At 38.3% G+C, this 19,191-nt stretch overlaps 1 protein-coding gene and 1 long non-coding RNA gene across 4 annotated transcripts in view; one reads left to right on the top strand and one right to left on the bottom strand.

Annotated features, from left to right (window-relative positions):
- LOC103668112 overlaps window positions 1-19,191 on the top strand; it is a 252,416-nt gene that overhangs the window by 175,107 nt on the left and 58,118 nt on the right. The gene's annotated exons all lie outside the window — the stretch shown is intronic.
- Window positions 1-19,191, bottom strand: part of GLRA2 (glycine receptor alpha 2) — a 199,141-nt gene that overhangs the window by 91,193 nt on the left and 88,757 nt on the right. For all 3 annotated transcript variants that reach the window (XM_008696382.1, XM_008696381.1, XM_040634260.1), the window contains 3 exons: window positions 8,656-8,738; window positions 5,560-5,697; window positions 3,617-3,831 (listed from right to left, as the gene is read on the bottom strand). In XM_008696382.1, the coding sequence (XP_008694604.1) occupies window positions 3,617-3,831; window positions 5,560-5,697; window positions 8,656-8,738 (436 nt within the window). The remainder of the gene's footprint in view (window positions 1-3,616; window positions 3,832-5,559; window positions 5,698-8,655; window positions 8,739-19,191) is intronic.

Below are 19,191 nucleotides of genomic sequence, written 5' to 3' on the forward strand. Positions count from 1 at the left end.
TTATTCATAAGTGTAACAGTATGGGAATAGGATATTCTTGTCTCAGAATGTCAACTAAAGCTTCACTCTGAAGGGAGACTACACATATGCATGAAGGATACAGGACTTGCTAGAAGAAAGCAAATGCTATTTAGTGACCATTACACCCCATACCCTGTACCCTTACAGAAGACTAGACATTTGAAAAGAATTAATTGAAATAATGGGATTTGTGGATATTGACAGTTGCTGTGGCCTTTTCCCTATTCTCCTAAAGATGAGGAGAAAATGGTTTACCCCCACTCTGGTAAGAAAAGAGACTGGCATCTCCTGCACATGTCATGTATCTGCTGAGCTACTGAAATTCCAACAGGTTGCTCCTGGATCAGAGAGTAAAGGTGTTATTAGGAGAACTTGTTATGTATCCTCAGTAGTTTGGGTTTTGTATGAAAAAAGGAACACCAATACTTGTTTCTCACCTGGATAAATTCTGAAGGCAGTAGGCTAGCTAGAATACCCAAGATGGTAGGGTGAAAGCAGGTGCATTGACAGTTAAGTTGCATTTCCACTATTTAGCAAGACAATGAATACATGTTCTTGGTGGTCCAAATAAATGGTGTGGAAGATAAATGTGAATCATCTTGAAAACATGTCAACCAGGAGGGCTATCTACTTAAGTAAGGAGACCCTGGAAGTAAGAAGTTGTATGGGATATGCTGCTAGGAGGTGATAGATAAGAGGAGATCATAAAACGCCAGCCAGAGATTGCATTATTCATCCAGGAATGGTGTAGTGTTCAGGATCCCCAGGAATTACCAAGGAACTCAAGTTCAACCGTCAAGAAAGCCAGCATTTGGAGGCTTGCCATTAGAGAAGGCAAGAGTTCAAATACAATAGTGTCAGTCTTGTACAACTTTCTTCCATCCCCTCTTTCACCCTCAGCCCTTAACAGTAGAGAAGCAAGAAACAGGAGTGGGGAAGAGAATTGGAAAAGCAAGGGTAAGAACTGTGAAAAGCAAGGGTAAGAACAGACAACATGTCCACCTCGCCGGACACCTTCAAGCCAAATTTAGGCCTGGGCTGGGGGCAAGGGAGGGAAAGAGCATTAAATTGGTTATGAGACTGAAGTGCTCATATAGAAATATATTTATAATGATCACACTTAGAAAAGCAAATGATAAAATCCTAAATATCCAAGATAGTAAGATTAATGATGACTAATATACCAGACAGATTATTATGTCATTGCAAATTATGTTCATGATAGATTTTTAATGCTATGGAAATGGCAGATAGTATATAACTGTCTTTTTAGATGGTTTGATCCAATTTTCTGTGTGTGCATGTGTGTGGGTTTGCCTACAAGTGTGCATAGAAAAAAGGCTGGAAGAAAATACACCAAAGTCTTAACAACAGTTATTTATTGGGTAGTTCATGTTAATGATATTTTCTATATCTTCTATTTTTCTATAACAAGCATGTCTTATTTTTAAACTTCAAGGTGCATGCCTCGTCTGTAAAGGGCATTGCTATAGCCTCTGGAACAACTATAAAATCAGCATAGTGGGGCATCTGCTTGGGGACTACAGTGTTTATAAATTAAAATGAGTACGTGTGTGTGTGTGTGTGTGTGTGTGTGTGTGTGTGTGTGTAAGTGTATGGTCAATTCTTTATTTTCCGTGACTCACTTTTTATCCCATTTTCCTTTCTCACTGTTATCCATATGAGTCACATCTCCCCACAGTCAGTTGAGAGCCAACCATGTTTAATAATAGCCTAAGAAAAACATACGTAGGAAGATAAACCTGCTGATGGCAAAAGGATAACCGCTATGAGTTCAGAGCCAAGTATAAAATGACTTTTGATTATACTATCTTTTAGTTTATCTGAGTTCCTGATTGCCTCTACAGACAAAGATCACTGATCAGTGACCATTTATTTAGCAATAGTTTTGACCATTGATGTAGAAACATAATAGCTAACAAGAATGAATAACAAATTTATTTTTAAAAAACTCCCATTTTGAAATTAAATGACAACTTTTTTCATAGCAATGGGAGTTTGGAGGCTATAAATGTCTTCTTTTTTGATATTATCTGCTTACAATTTATTACCAATACTTTGGCTATCTATTAAATTATAAACTACATGTTTTGTGCATCCTGAGGTTTAATGGCATAGCATGCAGTGATGGCTATAACTAGTAACTAAGAAGGCATAAGCAAATGAACCTGTTTGGATTGGGGCACACAGTGGATTAGAATTTTTATTAGGTAAAATTGATTTGTGATTACATAGCTGAAAAGAAAGCTGTTAGTATTTCTGATATCTGAATTTCAATAGAAATGCAGCACAAGTATTTTGTACTATATGTTATTCTAGAAAATTAAAAAGTATCAGAGGGATCTATCCTTTTCTCTATTAGCATACAAATCTAATATTTATATTTGGAGGCACAGAAGTTGGAAAGTTTATATGACAATTTCCCCAGTATTCAGTCCATCTCCAGTATAGCCACAGACCTCCTCCATATGTCATCTTATCTTCCAACACAGGAGATAATGTGGAACATGATCTAACATATCTCATGTCAAATGCAGCACAACTGAACATAAGCTCAAGCCAGCAAAGATAGGGGATTATACCTCAATTATTTGTTGGAACTAGGTTTTGGAGAGACTGCTCAACCAGTATGAGACAGCGTTCAGTGAATACTAAATTGAACTCACACTCCTGGAAAATTGAAGCCAGCGGCTCAATGTACTCATCGAAAAGGAAAGACACATAGGCACACTTCTGGGGTGCTGGGACATTTCACAAACAGGACATTTATCATTGTTTGCTTAAGCAATATTTACAAATATAGATGGCCTGCCCTTACATAAAAATAAATTATACAGCTATTATGGATTATTATTTGAAGAGCTACAAAATGTCTATGTGTACCTGTTAATCCATCTCATGCTTCTATGTCCACCTTCCATGGTTGTCAGAATTTTCAACATCTTGGAAGACTCCACTGTTCCTTCTCTAGATAACTATGTCACTTGAAAATAATTGTGTATCAGCCATTAAGGCAAATTAAGGAATGGCAAAGATTCATGTATCTGCTTTGCTGCACTCTAATATTTATATTTATTTCGCACATATACTCATTGACATGGCTTTTCTGTGTAAATTTCCAGGAGCTTAATTCAGACTTTTATTACTGTAAATGACTTCACTGAGCATAAGTATCACAATAGCCTCACCAATAAATACTTGACAATACAGCATAAGTTGTATCTATCTTACTCTAATTCCGGCAAGCTTCATGGCTCACGAACAGCATGAGGTCAAAAGCACTCAAGGACTTCTAAGACATAATTCTTGAGCCACGTTACCACCTCCACTCATTCCTCTTCTCTCTCAACCCTGATTCCCCTCTCCCCTAATTGATCTGATTAGGAAGGTCCCGCATGTCCTCAGAGCTCTAATTCTCTCAAACCCAGCTCTTCATTCTCTTATTGCATTGTACCTCCAACCGTACCACAGGATGGCAAATATTTCTGTCTTCACAGAATTCTCCAGTCCACAAGACCTTTGACAAACCGCCCCCCCAGCCCCCCGTCACTTGTTGTCAAGTGAGACTTCTTACCTTTGGCAGAGATGCCCTGGAACCTGAACTCTGGGTGGTCATTGTTAAGACGGTGGTGATGCCCAGTGCAACCCTAGCAGGGGCTGCATCCATGTTTATCCAAAAGGAGACCCAGGACAAAATGACTATCAATAGACTGGGGATGTACATCTGGATCAAATAGTATCCCATCTGGCGTTCCAGGTGAAACTTAACCTCGATGCAGGTAAACTTTCCTGAAAGAGGGAAATAATGATTTAAAATCCAATTCAAATTTATCTTTCCCATTCTAGCCCCCCACTGTTTAGTTTTTAAGAGTATTACAGGTGGATTTGGAAGATTGCACAAAATGCTCACCCTACATAACCAATTCAACTCTTTTTCAACTCAACCAGTAATGAAATTAACAGTTGTGAGAATGAGTGATCTAAAGAGTAAGGAGTGTCTGGGTGGTTCAGACGGTTAAGCATCTGACTCTTGATCTCAGCTCAGGTCTTGATCTCACGGTTGTGAGTTCAAGCTCTGCATGAGCCTACTTAAAAAAAAAAAAAAAAGAGTCCCTGGACCAAACCATGTGGCATATTTGATTTTCTGAATCTGTGCTTGTAGTTTGATTATTTAGACAGAGCTTCAGAATTTGCAAGACTGTCAGAAACTGACCAGTAGAAATAGTCACATTTTGTGAGGTTATATTATGTAATATATAACATACAGTACGTAACCTGCAGTATGTAAGTATAGCATATAATATAGAACACATGCGACAGCTGAAAATAGTAACATCCTCATGGGACTTTCAAAGTATTTAGATAATTATGTATCTATCTTTGTGCTATCCATAGGAAGAGAAAAATGTACATTTGTATATGCCATGCATATAATCTAGTCATTGTAACAGTTTCCTAGCTTTCTGGGTAATTGCTTGAGGATATTTAGAATATTCCTAGAATCTGTTTACAGTGTTACATTACTTATAAAAAAAGTACCTACAAAGATATTAAAACTTCTAACATACTATTAAGAGACTGATGTTCCTGCACCTTGCCACTTTTCTTCCTCCTTAATTGGTTTGGAGACAGAACCCTGGAAGGTAATTTGGCTTTGTCCACACAAATTATGAGAGATAGGGTTGGATTCCTCTTGGTCAGGAAAAACACCTTGGAATCAGGTTTTGGTCACTTCATAAGAAGCACTATTGACTTTCGAAATAAGTGCTCACGAACATTCTATTTAGCAGGGGACCTGGAGCAGTCACTGAATAATCCATCCTGTCTAGCTTGCCTCTCCATGATCAGCTTGTGTGGTATCAAGGACTGTGACATTCATAGGAAAAGCCATAAACTTTACTGGGCAGGCATGATCTTCCAGGTAACAACATATGCCCACTTGTTACTGCCACCTCATATTTTCCCCCTGACCCATGTGTCTATCAGCATTACTGACAGTGCATGAATTGAGAGCCAGATGAATTCTCACCAGCTGGTTTTCATCCAAATTCTTATCACTGTCAGGGACTGGAGAGCACAGCAACTTTATTTCTGAGTTTACAAAGACCTGTGTGGTTATTCCTCTCTTCCACTAAGTCAGAGAGTACAAACTGATCTGAAGATCCAATGGCAAGAGTGGATGCCAGGAATGGGCCAGAATTTATACATTTCCTGCGCTATATACAAGCTCTCGTACGCATTTCCTCAGACTCATCTGACAGCACATGGTCAGCAAGGGAACAGCAAAAGAGTCCCAAATCTTTTTCCTTCTCTCTCCATTTTGGAGAAATTATCTGTTGTGCTCACTGACTTATTCCAGAGGGTCCAGGCATCTTATCTGTAAAGGGGGTTTTGAGCCCAGTTCTGTGCCTTGTAGCTCTATTTTCTTGGTAAAGACATAGCAATTAAGGTGATGTGATATATAGTCCATGCTGCAGATAGAGCCCACTTGGGTTTAGCAGCTGAAAGTAAACTTACCAGTGTTATAGTGTTTCGTGCAGTAGCCAAGTTCTTTCTCTTCTTTCAAAATAAACTGAGGCAGGGTCAATCCTTCAGCAACTTGAACTGGACCATCGCTTAACCACTCAAATATCAGGTCATTCATCGTGTACCCAACTGGAGTAAACAAATCATAGTGAAAAATTAAATGCATCTTTCCAAGAAAGCTCGAAAGCCTAGCAATGTAAAGAACAAACAAGGAAACCATCTAAAGCAGATACGTGCTCAATCAATTCAAGATCATTTTTAGTAAAGGAGCTATAATTATCATGACAACTACATGTCATTGGAGCCAAAGAAATTGAAGAGAGCAAGGTATTTCTGAATGAGTTTTTTCCATGTAATGGGAGAATGGAATCTATAAAGTCCATTTTCTTCTGCTCTCTTTATTTACTAATCTTTCTGAAGAACAAACAAGTAAATAAGCATAAAAATCCTTTAAAGGTCGTCTTTACTTGAAAGAGCTGTGTCTGTGACAATCCAGTAAGACAATCCAATTCACGGCACTAGTCTTAGTATTTCAAATGAAAAGCATTCTTCTTTTTTATTAAATGAGAATGAATTCATCACAGTCCTGCTTAAAACACTTCCATTGCAAACTTGGACCCTCTTTTGGGTATATTAGCTTTGTTTTCAGAAAGCTTATGTTAGGATCGTAGGGAGAGGGAGGGAAAACTGAATGGGAAGAAATCAGAGACAGAGACAAACCATGAGAGACTCTTGACTCCAGGAAACAAACTGAGGGTTGCAGAAAGGGAGGTGAGTGGGGGGATGGGGTAACTGGGTGATGGGCATTAAGGAGGGCACATGATGTGATGAGCCCTGGGTGTTACATGAAACTAATGAATCATTGAACACTACGTTAAAAAGTAATGATGTATTATATGTTAGCTAATTAAATGTAAATTTAAAAAGGAAAGCTTATATTAAAGTTCTTATGGTCAATCCTCTATTATTTTACCAAGTGGGGAAGGTGTAAGCAGGCAACCTAAAAGGAAGTTGTGGAATAATACAAATGAGAATATTCATTTGTGCTAGTATCTTGCTAACTGGGCCCACTCGTCACAATGATTAATATGAAGTAAAACAGACTCTCCATAATGTAAGGTCATATTGTTACATGACTGAATCATCCAAAGTAAGATTGTTATCAGTTTAGTAAGCCAGAGTTAGCTCTTAGTTTCCAAGCTCCTGCTAACTAGGTCAGTATCTGTTAAGTGCTTCTGGATCTTTCTGTACCCCAGAAATGAAGGCTGCTATTCCTTCAGGCATCATTTCTCTCCCTTCCCTCTTTGTGATATTTGAACTCTAAAATGAGAGTGAGGAGGACAAGGGGTATTATGTGAGGTCTTGGTGGGCCAATAACTTCAGCATATGTATTGAGTTTGTAGATTCTTGTTTACTGCAAGATAGTGACTCACCAAAGGTACCCAGAAATCAATGACAAAGTTAATTGGAATCTACTTTCCTCTTTGTTTGAGCCACCTTTTCTATTCAAAGCCAAAAAATAAAACATGGAAAGCAGGGAATTACAAAGAGGAGCCTGTACAAGCATTGATGTTCCACAAAGAGAATGGCCAACCCTGTCTCTTGCACTGCAACACTGCATGAGTACTTGTTGGGTGTCTCCAACCAAGTCGAGAAGCTTATATCCCCATATCCGTGTCATCCCATATTCTTATCTGGTCAACTTCTTACTGGCCACCACAATAACAGTTGTTGTCAGCCATCCTGAAGCCCCCCCACTGGGGCAGACAGACGAGAAAGAGATGGGGAAGGAGGAAGTAAGTAATATGAGAGTAAGAAAGGATGGAATAATTCCCACCCTTCCCATTCAAATTATGGTGAACACTTTGTGGCTGCTTTGGTTTCAGTACTTCTAGGGCCTGCAAGGACCAAGCATATTTACTAATTGGAGTTTTTTAAGTCTTGGAGGAGCCCCAGATGACAGCTATGCTTGCTGTTTTACAGAGAAAATAAATGTTGGGTTGAGGCAGGAGAGAGTTTGGAGCAGTAGAGGAGACACAAAGAAGGAACCATTATATAAGAAAATGTTTTTCTCCACTTTCTTCTCAAAAGAAGGGGCAATAGGGAAAAAAATAAATACATAAAGTCTATTGTAAATCAGAAATTCTCATTTTGTCCCTGACAACTTCTTAAAACAAAGACATTTCATTATTTTGCTTATTTCTGTAGGGAGTTTCAAGGGAAATCTACAGTGATTTTAAGTGATCAGAAGGAAACCCTGTCACTGCCTCTTTTTCAATAATAGTTGATGCATCTTTTTATCTTTATTCTTTTTCTAAACCAAGAAGTTTAAAGTATTTGCTTGCCCTTGCCTCATTAAATCTCCTAACATCCCTGTAGGTCAGTATTGCTTATTATTCTCTCCACTTTACAAACAGAGAAAGTGACAGAACAAGCCAAAAAATTTTTCATGTCTCTTGCCTAAAAATCCCATTACCTTGGAGGCATCAGCAACGTATGGCACATGTCAAAGATTTCAGTGACATCAGAGCTAGGGCATAAAGGGGACAAAGAAGATGGCATTTTTCTATTTCCTTCCCCATGCCTTTGTGGATCCACTGCCCATCTACAGGAAATGCTTTTTCTTCCATATCATCTCTGGCCCCCCTGTTCTTGCATCCTCCTCTGGCTAAGGTCCCTGTTCCTCGTCCTCAAATCAATTATCCCTTCCTGCCAAAATTCTTTTGGGGTGATGGTCTATATGAGCATAAGATAGAAAGAAATACAATTTTCTGATGAGAGAGTGATTCATTTTAGAGATTGAATGACTAATAATCTTAATTTTCCCAGGAGACATTTTCATTTCAAATAAAAGCTACTAAATCGGGTTTGTTTTTTGAGGAAGGGTGAGTTATTTGGCATTTTACTTGAAGGATTGCCTGTGTATGAGACATGCACGCTTGCTTGTCCTTCCATTAGGGCCTTGGGAGTTGGTAATAGGTAGAGAATGAGTCTTATGGGTCCTTTCTTCTTAATGACACACTTAAAGAACCAGGTCATCGGTTAAAACAAGCAGGCAGTCATTTCAACTGGGAGGGGGGGACTTACAACTCTCCAGCTGCATTGTACAAGTCTGGACATCCATTGGAAAATTCTTCAAGTCCATGGGACAGGATAAGGTCAAGGTGAGTCTTAGCAAAGAAAAAAATTAAAAACAAGTTTTAGTTCTGCAAGGTCTGATTCTTGGGGAAAAAAGTCAACAATAAGTTTGGCATTAAACAAAGTGACACTGATTCATATAATGAAATCTAAGCTCCACGCAGGGCAATGCTATTTTTCAAGTGAACAAGTAGTTATTGTTACATGTTAAGAATATTATAGAATTTCGTTATAACCCCTTACTCTATTTCCCATCTTCCAGCCTCTGATTCCCACCTCAGTGATCTCAAGTTTATTCTAGAATCAACAAGAGCACTGAGAAATAGTATCATATGACAACAATAGGCTCTTACCCACACTGATGTCCAAAAGACATAAAGTCTATACTATTTTAGAGTTGCAGTTTGGGACAGGTGGACTTTGCTTCAAGGACAGTAAATGATGTGATAAGCATTGATTCTCCTGCCATCAAATGGGCAAATGCTTAACTCTTCATTTGCTAATCCACATGGATAGGTTCACAATATATTATAGCACTTATTCTAGAATTTTGACAAATCTGGAGCAAGTAATGTTTGAGTTGAAAAAAACATTTAAGAACAGTAGCTTATACATAGTCTCCACCTCTCCGCACCAAAGAGAGGCTACTCTGTTCCTCCTTTCCTCTTTCCGTAACTTTTCAGAGCGTCAGCCAGCTCTGACCATGACTTTTATCAGGATATTGACTGAGCTGCTATCTCTTCTCCACCATTTCTTTGTTTATTCCTCAAGGAGATGGTGCACACCTCTTCCTCTTCAGTTTTTCTATACCCAGAAATGTAAGGAAGGAAATTGAGAATCAACAGATCTAGGTTCCCTTCCCAATATTTCCTCAAACACTCTCTGTCCCCTAAGCAAGACCTTAAACTCAATAAACATTCATCTATTTTTCAAAGGATGGGATAGGATAAAATGATGTTTATTCCCATTTAGCTCTAACCTTAGCATCCCTGTTATTCTAAAGTTCGCTGCTCCAGATTTTGTTCATTTTCTTGCAGACATCTTTTATATGCATAGAACCCTCTGATGTTTGTACGGTTACCTAAACTTTTCTTACTGTCATGCTCATTCTTGTTCTCCTCTCCTGGTTCCCTTCTCTTTCCTTTCTCTGCTTCATTTTATACATCCCACATAAGCCAAGACAAAACAAAAAGTGTGGCACACTTATGTTAAAGAAAAAAATGTTTGGGATTTGAAGTGAGATTAGGTGAAGAATCTATGCTGACAGTCTTCAAAATTGTTAAAATACAAGAATGATTGGGAAAAGCAAGATATAAAACGGTGCATTGTAATCTCAATTATGTAAAAAAGAGTTTTCAATCTTGGAAATAAACACAACACTGTGTTAAAAGTAAGTATTTCTGTTTGGTGGGATGATTCATCTTTATTCAGCATTATCTGTGTTGACAAGTATAATTTATTTGAAGATGTCCATCTTCACATGATTAAACATGCCTGTCTTCAAACAATAGCTGAAAGGTAAAATTATAAAATTCTGTCTTATTCAGTAATCTTTTGCTTTTTTTATTATTAAAATTGTGCCATAAACATACAATATTTCACCTTCATTGCTAAACAAATTACCTAGCTTCTGTGGGCTGTTCTGAGAACACAAATACCATGTTTTTAAAGAAAAAAAAATAGCTTTGAGTTCTAAACAACTGACTTAAAAATAACATTTTAGACGGAACTTGTAATTTTTTTCGATAGTGGAGTTCATTTAGAGATAGATATAAATGGAGATACAGATATTTAGATTTTTTTCCTACCACAAAAACTTTATTTTTTGGAACACACAATATTGCTGAGATTAATGGCATGAAATTTTTAAGGGCAGAGTAAAAGAATCAAAATGGAAATTTCTAGTAATCAAAACTTTTTAAAACCTGGCACTTTATTGAGGGGGAAAAGACCTCAGCAGGATCTACAGATATGGGTTTTGTTATTAACACAGTGAGAATCTATTTATCGTCTTCTATTTTTTAAAATGGAAATATTTTCATCAAATAAAAAAACATGTTCATCAGACAGAAACAATCAAGAGGTATGTGCATAATTTAAGCGAAAAACCAGAAACTGGAAATTTCATCATGATTTTGAAAAGTTTTGCGAAGTTAGAGAATAATAGCGGAAATGAATACAGCTTTAAAAAAATGCAACATGTAATCCAACTGTATTTCGTTTGCTATTGGAAACAACCCAATTTTAATTTTCTTAATCATAGGGTTGCTGAATATGATTCTTTTGTGAAGTGAAATTTTTACATTTATTTAGGGAGAAGAGGCCTCACACACAATTATTTCTGCCTTTGTGGAAGATCTCACAATCCTATAGGGACCCAGAATTCTTAGGGTCAAAACTACGAACAGTATGGAAAACCCCACTGAGGGAAATTCCCAACAAGCATGAAACTATCTCTGAATTCTGTCTCAGCTGAGAACTCAGCCAGTATTTTCCTTCTTCCTCATTTGTTTTTCTAATTTCCTTTCTTGATAGGTTTTGTATTGGAATCCAGTGGGCACTGATACAAGGAGAAAAGTTAACGACTGGTAGTTTGCTAAATCATGTCATTAGCTGAGCAAATGGGAAAAGATTGTAAAGACCTAATCAATCCCTTCATGGGTCACAGAGCCCATAATTTATGATGTCTTATTTACTACATATCTGCAGGCCTAAAATTCAGACTTACCCTCTACTTATTTTTTCCTTTTTCATTGGAGTAAACATTAAACACAGTAAAAACATACAAATCTTAAGTTACAGCATGATGACATTTTACATCTTTATCCACCTATCTAAAAAGCACCCAGGTCCAGATTGAGAATATATCCATCACCCCAGAGCTTCCTTTGTGCTCTCTTCCCTGGAAAGAATCTTCAAAACGAACTACCACTGCACTGCTTTTATTTTTAAGCTATTTTTTATTTTTAAAAAATGTGAGTTTTGGGGAGGTGGGGAATTAGCTTGATATTATTTTGGCCATCTCTACTGAGATGTAGAAATTGCACCAAATAAGACTGACACAACATTATACTAGAACATGAATGATTTTTATCTCTCTTACTCTGGCTCTCCATCTATTTTGGTAGGTCTTACAGAATTAAATATTTTAATTGAAACTCAGACTTTTCACTAGCTGGTACTGCCTACAGCATGTCAGATATGCTCTCTTCTTCCCTGTGATCTAAAATATTAAGGCCATTGCACCCGAAGGCACTGAGCTGAGGCTACCCATCTTCCTTTTTTTTTTTTTTTAAGAACTCATTTCCTGAAGCATTATACTGTTATTGCGGTTGACATGCATGCATTCAGGGTAGCCTTGCTCCTGTTTGCACAAGGTAAAGAATAAAGTTCCCTTACAGGGGCCCTGTTACTTTACTGAGAGTAAGAAGGCTGAGCACCCATTTCTATTTTAAAGGCAAAAAAATAAAATGAAGCATGGGATTCAGTCTCCCCAAATCTCACGTCCCTTTCTTGTGACTCTCCTGTTCAGTTCACCTTGCCCACAAAACCAGCTCTTGGGTTTATATCTTACTCAAAGTTTAAATGACTGATAGAAGCAGATATTGTAAACTGTTTCAGTTACCCTTACATGCATCTCTCTGCTATTACAATGCAAGATCCACAAAGCCTGGGACTCTCTTTTTTACCATCTAAAACAGTGCCTGGCACAGAGTAGGTATTCAGTAAATATTTGTGGAACAAATAAATGAATCAGCATCCTAAAGCTGTGGAAATGGGAAAGGATTATGGATTTAGAAGAAAGGAACCTGGTCACCAGAGCCCAGAGGGTATTGCCAAATTACAAGACAGGCAAGGGAAGCCAGCAAAGCTTGCTTGCCCCTTCTGTAAGTTGCTACCTGGTCTTACTAGAAGTGAGGCAGCTCAAGCTGAAGGATAGTCAGTAAGCTCAGTCCACCTGTCCTTGAGCCTTGGACAGATAGCTGGGTCCACAGCCAGGACTGTTCTCACATAGCTAGAGAGATGCAAATTAATCATTTAACTTTCCGTTGTTATGGTGGGCAGAAAGCTCCCTGACTCTTGAAGCAACTACTGGTTCATGAGGAACTCAGTGTTAGAATTGGGAGTTCATTCCCAGTGAAAGATTATTAAGGGGAGAAAAAAGCCATTTCAAGAGAAAACGAATTTTCAGGTAGAAATACAAATTTTAATGAGTGATCTGCTTGCCTGAAGCAAAGACTGCTAGTGTACTATTTTGGGAGAGTTGATTCTAATGGTTCCAGTAGACTGTCTTGTTTGGAGAGGAAGGACAAAGGGATACTTTTGTGTTTTTCAGGAGAAGCAAGAGAGTCTCTGGTATATTACTATTGTTCCTCTGTTAGGGACCACATTTAGCACACTCTGTGTAGCACACTGCAAAACCCCGCTGAGGGGACGGGACCTATGGTGAGGTTTTTTTAGCATTAAAATACTTAATAAGGAAAAAAAATTAAGTGATGACCATGATAGTATTAATAATCATAATTCTCTGAGCAACTGCTGTAGGTCAAGCACTCTATTATTTTACAGTCATGGGATACCATCATATAAGGCACTGTTCTCTTTGTTTTTGAGATAAGCAAATTGAAGCTCAGAGGTTAAGCCATTTTCCCAAAGCTACAAAACCATTAAGTGACCAAAGTTAGATTTGAACCCAACTTTAATTGGTGTCAGATCCATTTATTTATTTTCCACTCTACTACATTTTCTCCTTAGAAAAAAAAATCTTACTAGTTTATCATCCTCTTTTGTCTGCAAAATCAACAGAGTGGGTTGTAGACACCTTAGTTGCCTTGTACCTACTCAGGGATACCCCTTTCATTCTTCTTCAGGAATCCAGATTTCTCATGATCTATTCTTTTAAAAAGTCTAGCCTCTGCTGGTAGCTTCACAGAGTAGAAGTGTCATTGACTGGGGATCCAGGGACCTAGGTGGTAGACTCAGCTTACACATGAAGAGCTATTTGAGCTTGACTAAATCTCTAGGGTCGTTCTCCACCCACAATCCTATCCTGTTCAAAATTTTTATGATTCTAAACTGTAAGTGAAGGTGACCAGCTGAAAGGATTTCTTCTTATAGGTGAATTTGCATTCTTGAATATAATGAAACTTTAAATGCAAGTAATAATGCTTCTTAAAATAGGAACTTTCTGGCTATCTGGGTATATAGGTGACATATTTATTGCCCCCATTGGGCTTTGTCCTCCAACATCCTAGAACACAATCCACTCTTTTCCCAAGAACATAAGGACAGCCTTATGATACAATGTAGGTTTGTTGAATCTCTCCTCTCAGTTGTACTTTGAAATTTCTGAACCATGTGACATTCTAATGCCAGGGATATTTGACAGGATTCATCAAGTATCAAACAAGAGTATCATCTGAATCCACCGAGACCTTAAGTGAAAGTAGCTTGGGGCAAGTTAGAAGTCAAGTTAAAAGTACATCATTAATACAAGCCACAGATGGGGAGAGGGGAGGGAAGAGTTAGGGAGTCGGTGGATTAAAAGACACTGCCAGGCTGGTTGTCTTATCAGGAAACCCTTTATCATCGTGCATTTTAAACTCCGATGGGCATTAAGTGTCATCTGAAGGGCGTCTGAATGCAGGTTCTCAGGCCCTCTTGATGAACAGACAGGTAATACTGATGTTGCTGTCCTGGAGCACATTTTGAGAACCACTACTTCGGCATGCCTCAATGGATGACTTTACTGTCAACATGACAGATTACAAGGGAAAATTTCAAAAGGGAAATAGGAAGGTTGAGAAAGAGGTCTGCAATTTTTCAGTAATGTTAGCACTCTCTTTGGGAAATATTACTTTCTACTTGAAACCAGGGCAGGACAATTAAGCCCAAGTAAGGTTTTAAGTGATTGTACCAGGAGTTGTAAGACAAGAGGTGTTAATCATGATCCTCAGTCACAGTAGAGAGACATGTTGGTAAAATCATGGCAGTGAAACCAAGGTTAGTTCTTGGCAACCAAGAATATGGTGGGTGTGGGGGCACCTGGGTGGCTCAGTCTGTCATGGACTCGAGCCCCACATCAGGCTCTGTGCTCAGTGGGGAGTCTTCTTGAGATTCTCTTCCTCTTCCCTCTCCCTCTGCCCCTCCCCCTGATCTCTCTCTCTCTCTCTGTCTGTCTCCTCTCTCTCAAAAAAATAAATTTTTTAAAAAAAAGAATATGGTGGATGTGACCAGGAACCTGGGATAGCTGCTAATAAGGATAGGAGGACAGTTTTCAGGTACAGCAAAGAGGAAACCAAATCCATGTCTATTAAAACACACAAATGTGCAAACGTAGGCAATGGAACTCTACTCAGGGCAGTGGCAGTATATCAGGGCACTGTCCCTGGTCTCTGGACTAGAAAATCAGCCACCGAGAAATTTCAAAGGAAGTTGGGGAGGTGGCTATAACATGCATTGGATGAACCTCAGCTATAAATTTTAAAAATCTCATGGTACTGGTCAGGAAGGAGGACAGAGCACAGAGGAGGACCAGGTCCTCAGTGAGAAGGTATTAGTGTTAAACAGAACTGCACCCGGGTTGTAATCTAGCATATCCATTCAGCAATTTTTGACAAGTATTTACTGGGCGCTGTGCATATCAGACACTTGAAATAACAGTTTCTCTCTTGAAGGAGATCATAGTTTAATGTTATTGTTATTTACATATTACATGATAATATATATTGATTATATATATTTTTAGTGGAATGTATCTCAAGAGTTGTGCATTTATTCTTCAACTTCTTAAAATTGTTTCCAAATCCCCATTTAAAGAATCTTTCCAGATTATGTCAATCAGACATAACTGAACTGAGTTAAGTAAAAGGCTTTTAATTACTCCCTTGCAGCCTAGATAAGTGCTCCCACTGGTTGGGTAGAACAGATAACCGACCCTTACAGACCTAGATCCTGAGAGGGCCCTTTGAGTGTATCAGGGAAGTAGACTTGTAATAATCATTTGATGCTCCTAAATCAAAACCCAAGGTACCCACAAAAGGATCTTGATCTATGAAGAACAAAAATAATTGGTCCAACTTTGGCAAGGCAGGCAAGGAATGAAATTTTTAAACTCATCTTCTGAAAGCTTTGTAATTAAATGGTTGCTTTGAACTCACTCAACATATAAAGCATAGACGAGGGTCCTGCTCACTCTAGCCCTGAGCTATTCCCCTAATCTATGGGCAAGCACAGCTGTGGCTGCACCTAGAAAGGCTTTCCATATAAGTAAAGATTGAAAATTCATGGTATGTAAATTATTAGGAGTTCCAGAAAGATCCCAATGCATATCCTTGTTCAAACACCTTCTAACTCTTAGCTGCTACATATAATTAACTAGCAGACATTTAGCTAAAGACTCCCATGACTGTTAAGATGCAAATCTAGGAAAAGAATAGGGTTTTAAGTACTGTTAGTCATTTCCTCCTTTGTGTATATGAGTTGATGGATTCTCAGATTCCTTACCAACATCCCCAAGAGCAGACTTTGATATCGAGAGTATTAAACGGAAGGATGAAGCTGGATGGAAAACATGGCTCAAAACAGCATGGCTAGGGCACCAGAGAGAAATAATTTTTTCAATACTGTCTAGGGCTGAACCTAAACCCTACATTGGATCTAAACTGTATGGTTAGACTCTCTCCTCTCAATTAATTTCAAAGAAATATAAGACCTTTTTTTTCACTGTTGACTATGGGATTTGAAGGAGATGCATCACATCACTGTTGGTTCATTGGCTGTTCTAGTCCTCTCCCTTGACTAAAATGTGAGTGGCTGACTAGGAAGGTCAATGTTTACTAAACATTATAAAGGCATCACAGAAAATACCCATATGCATTAAGCAATACTAGCTGGGAAGGACAAAAATACAATATCTGTTCCCATCTGTGCCTGGTCCTTTCAGAAAAATGTGCACACATATGGTTGGCCCATGTTAATTAAGTCCAAATATGGATTGGATTCAACTTGGAGAGCAACTGATAAATCTGTGGCTAAAACTTTTCCAAATGCTTTGATATTTCCTGAACAAAAATGTTTTGAAGGTGTTGAATAGGAGAGGGCTAGATTGGACACCACCAGAAAGAAGAGCTCAAAGTACCAAAGACTCAACTAATACTGTTCACATTTTAGTTACATTTTACATTTCAAAGTCATTTCGTATCTAGTGTTTATTTATATACCCAGATATTCATCAAGATAAAATGTTATTAAGTCTGCACATTAGAATAATGAAAACTGTCTTGTCCATGGTCACTGGATGTCTAAGAGCACTGTGTGCAATTTTCTTAGTCATTCTGTATCTAAAAGTACTGTATAATAAGTCTTAACATTTTGTTTGGTTTTATTTTACTTTTGGCAAAAGAGAAAGGGAACAAATGCTTGTGAACTGTACCTAGGGTTTTAAGATAACCAAAGTAACTTTGTATCTGCTAACAGCAGAGAGAAAAATTGTGGTACTTTGTTGGTGTTTTACTTCATTAAGACTTCTATTGTGATAACTGGTGGAGAGTACTTGCCACTGTTTCTGGTGGCAAAGGCTGGAGCTAGAACAGAGATGGTTAGATGGTAGGGTGCTCCATCCTTGACTAGGTACCACTTTGAAATCCAGCACAATTCCTCAGTTTACTCTTAACAAGCAGCTAAAGAGGAGACCTGAGCCATTATCTGAAAGAAGATGTAACTATCACTTCTGTTATGAGCCAAATGCATCCCAAAGGGAGGAAACCTAGGGCAAAGAGGATATCCGTCTGCTCGAAACAGGTATGGAAGGCGAGTGGAGCCTGAGTGTAATAGGTACTGAATAAAGAAATGTCCATGTGTATGGGTTTGGGGGAATAGGGAGAGCTGTTTCCCCTCTTTCCTCCCTTTTATCCTACAGCCACCTCAGGGTTATTATGACATTCATTGAACATTTAGTATGAATCTGGAACTGAGAAAAACTGCAGATCAATGAAAGGTTAAATGACTTCTCATGGTCACTTAGTAAGATTGGATTCGAATCCGAGTCTTCCTAAATCTCAGAACTGATCTCAGAACTAACATCTTCCCCATCTCCATAGCATTCTGTCTGTAATCCCCACCTCACTTATTGCTTTTTTTCATCTAAGTGCTCAAATTTAGCAAAATATCCCTACTAAAATGAAACATCAAATAAAGCATTTGTTTTATTGTCCTTTGAAAGGAACCATCAATCAGATAGATATGGGCTGGCCTTACTCTGAGTGTGTGTCATGTGTAGAACTTTACATAATTACATATGTCCTTAATTGTCTTTCAATGACTGTCCAGTGATAAATGTTGTATTCTCTTCAGTAAAGATGTTGGTTTGTAATTTAAAATGCCACAAGCAAAGATAGACTTGTTGGAGAAACTGCTGAGCTTTGAGGATGTAAAAATTTTTTTCCCCATTTTAAAATGGATTGCCTTTCTTTTGGATTATGTGCTATGAGAATGTGCTAAAGTAATTCATGTGTCTCATAAGAGCCATGGTGATATTATATGTATTTATTTTGGGATTGATGCCATCCAGGGAGGCTTTCGAAGGCAGCACTATGGACCAGGCAGAGGCCCATGTCGACATGAGTTGAACAGGCTCACTAGGACCTCTGAATTTCCTTTGGCTTCCTGCCACAAGAAAATTCAAGTAATGAGTAATAGCAGACTAGCCCTTCGACTCTGCTGCCTCAAATATACCATGTAATTTCCTTTAGCCTACATATCTAGTTAATAATTGTCCCAGCCAACCATCTTTGTATAATTGTCTAAAAGTATGTAAACCCATAATTCATGTATACATTCTAAAATAATATCTCATGGATACTCCTGCTGAGTGAATCAGAGGGTATAAATGATCTAATTTGCAATTGGGAAATTTCTCAATAGGGAGTTTAGTATTGAGTATTTGTCATTATGAAAACTATATGTTGAACACAAGGCTGCCTCTTAAACTACAGGTAGTTCAGTATTTCCTGCCTTCCCTCCAAAATCAGGTTCCAGTTCTCAAGAGTTGGATATTTAACTTGTGAGAGAAAGATTCAAAGATCCAAATGTTGTTTGAGATAGGCACCTTAAACTTCAGAATCCTCTCTTGCTTACTCCCAAGCCGTAAGGGACACAAAGGACTCACTCGTATTTCCTCATCCAGAGGGAATTTTATGGTTTGGGAAGGAGATCATTTTGAGTTATAGATGTATGATAGAGCTACAAGGAGCCTCAGATTTTATCTAATTTTTCTAGTTCAATCTCATGTTATGAATGAGGAAACTAAGACTCAGAATGACTGATGGGGTTACAGAAGCAGTTCTCTGAGCCTGGAGGATACAGTAAATGATGCAAGCAAGTGTGGAGTTCCTGATGCCCTGAGCTACCTTCTCAGTATTCTGTTCTTTGCACCATCACCCTCAGAGCAAACTCTGATGAATGTTAATGCAGTGGAAAGTTACC

The sequence above is a fragment of the Ursus maritimus genome, assembly GCF_017311325.1.
Source record: "Ursus maritimus isolate PB19 chromosome X unlocalized genomic scaffold, ASM1731132v1 scaffold_X1, whole genome shotgun sequence".
Classification (NCBI taxonomy): Eukaryota; Metazoa; Chordata; class Mammalia; order Carnivora; family Ursidae; genus Ursus; species Ursus maritimus.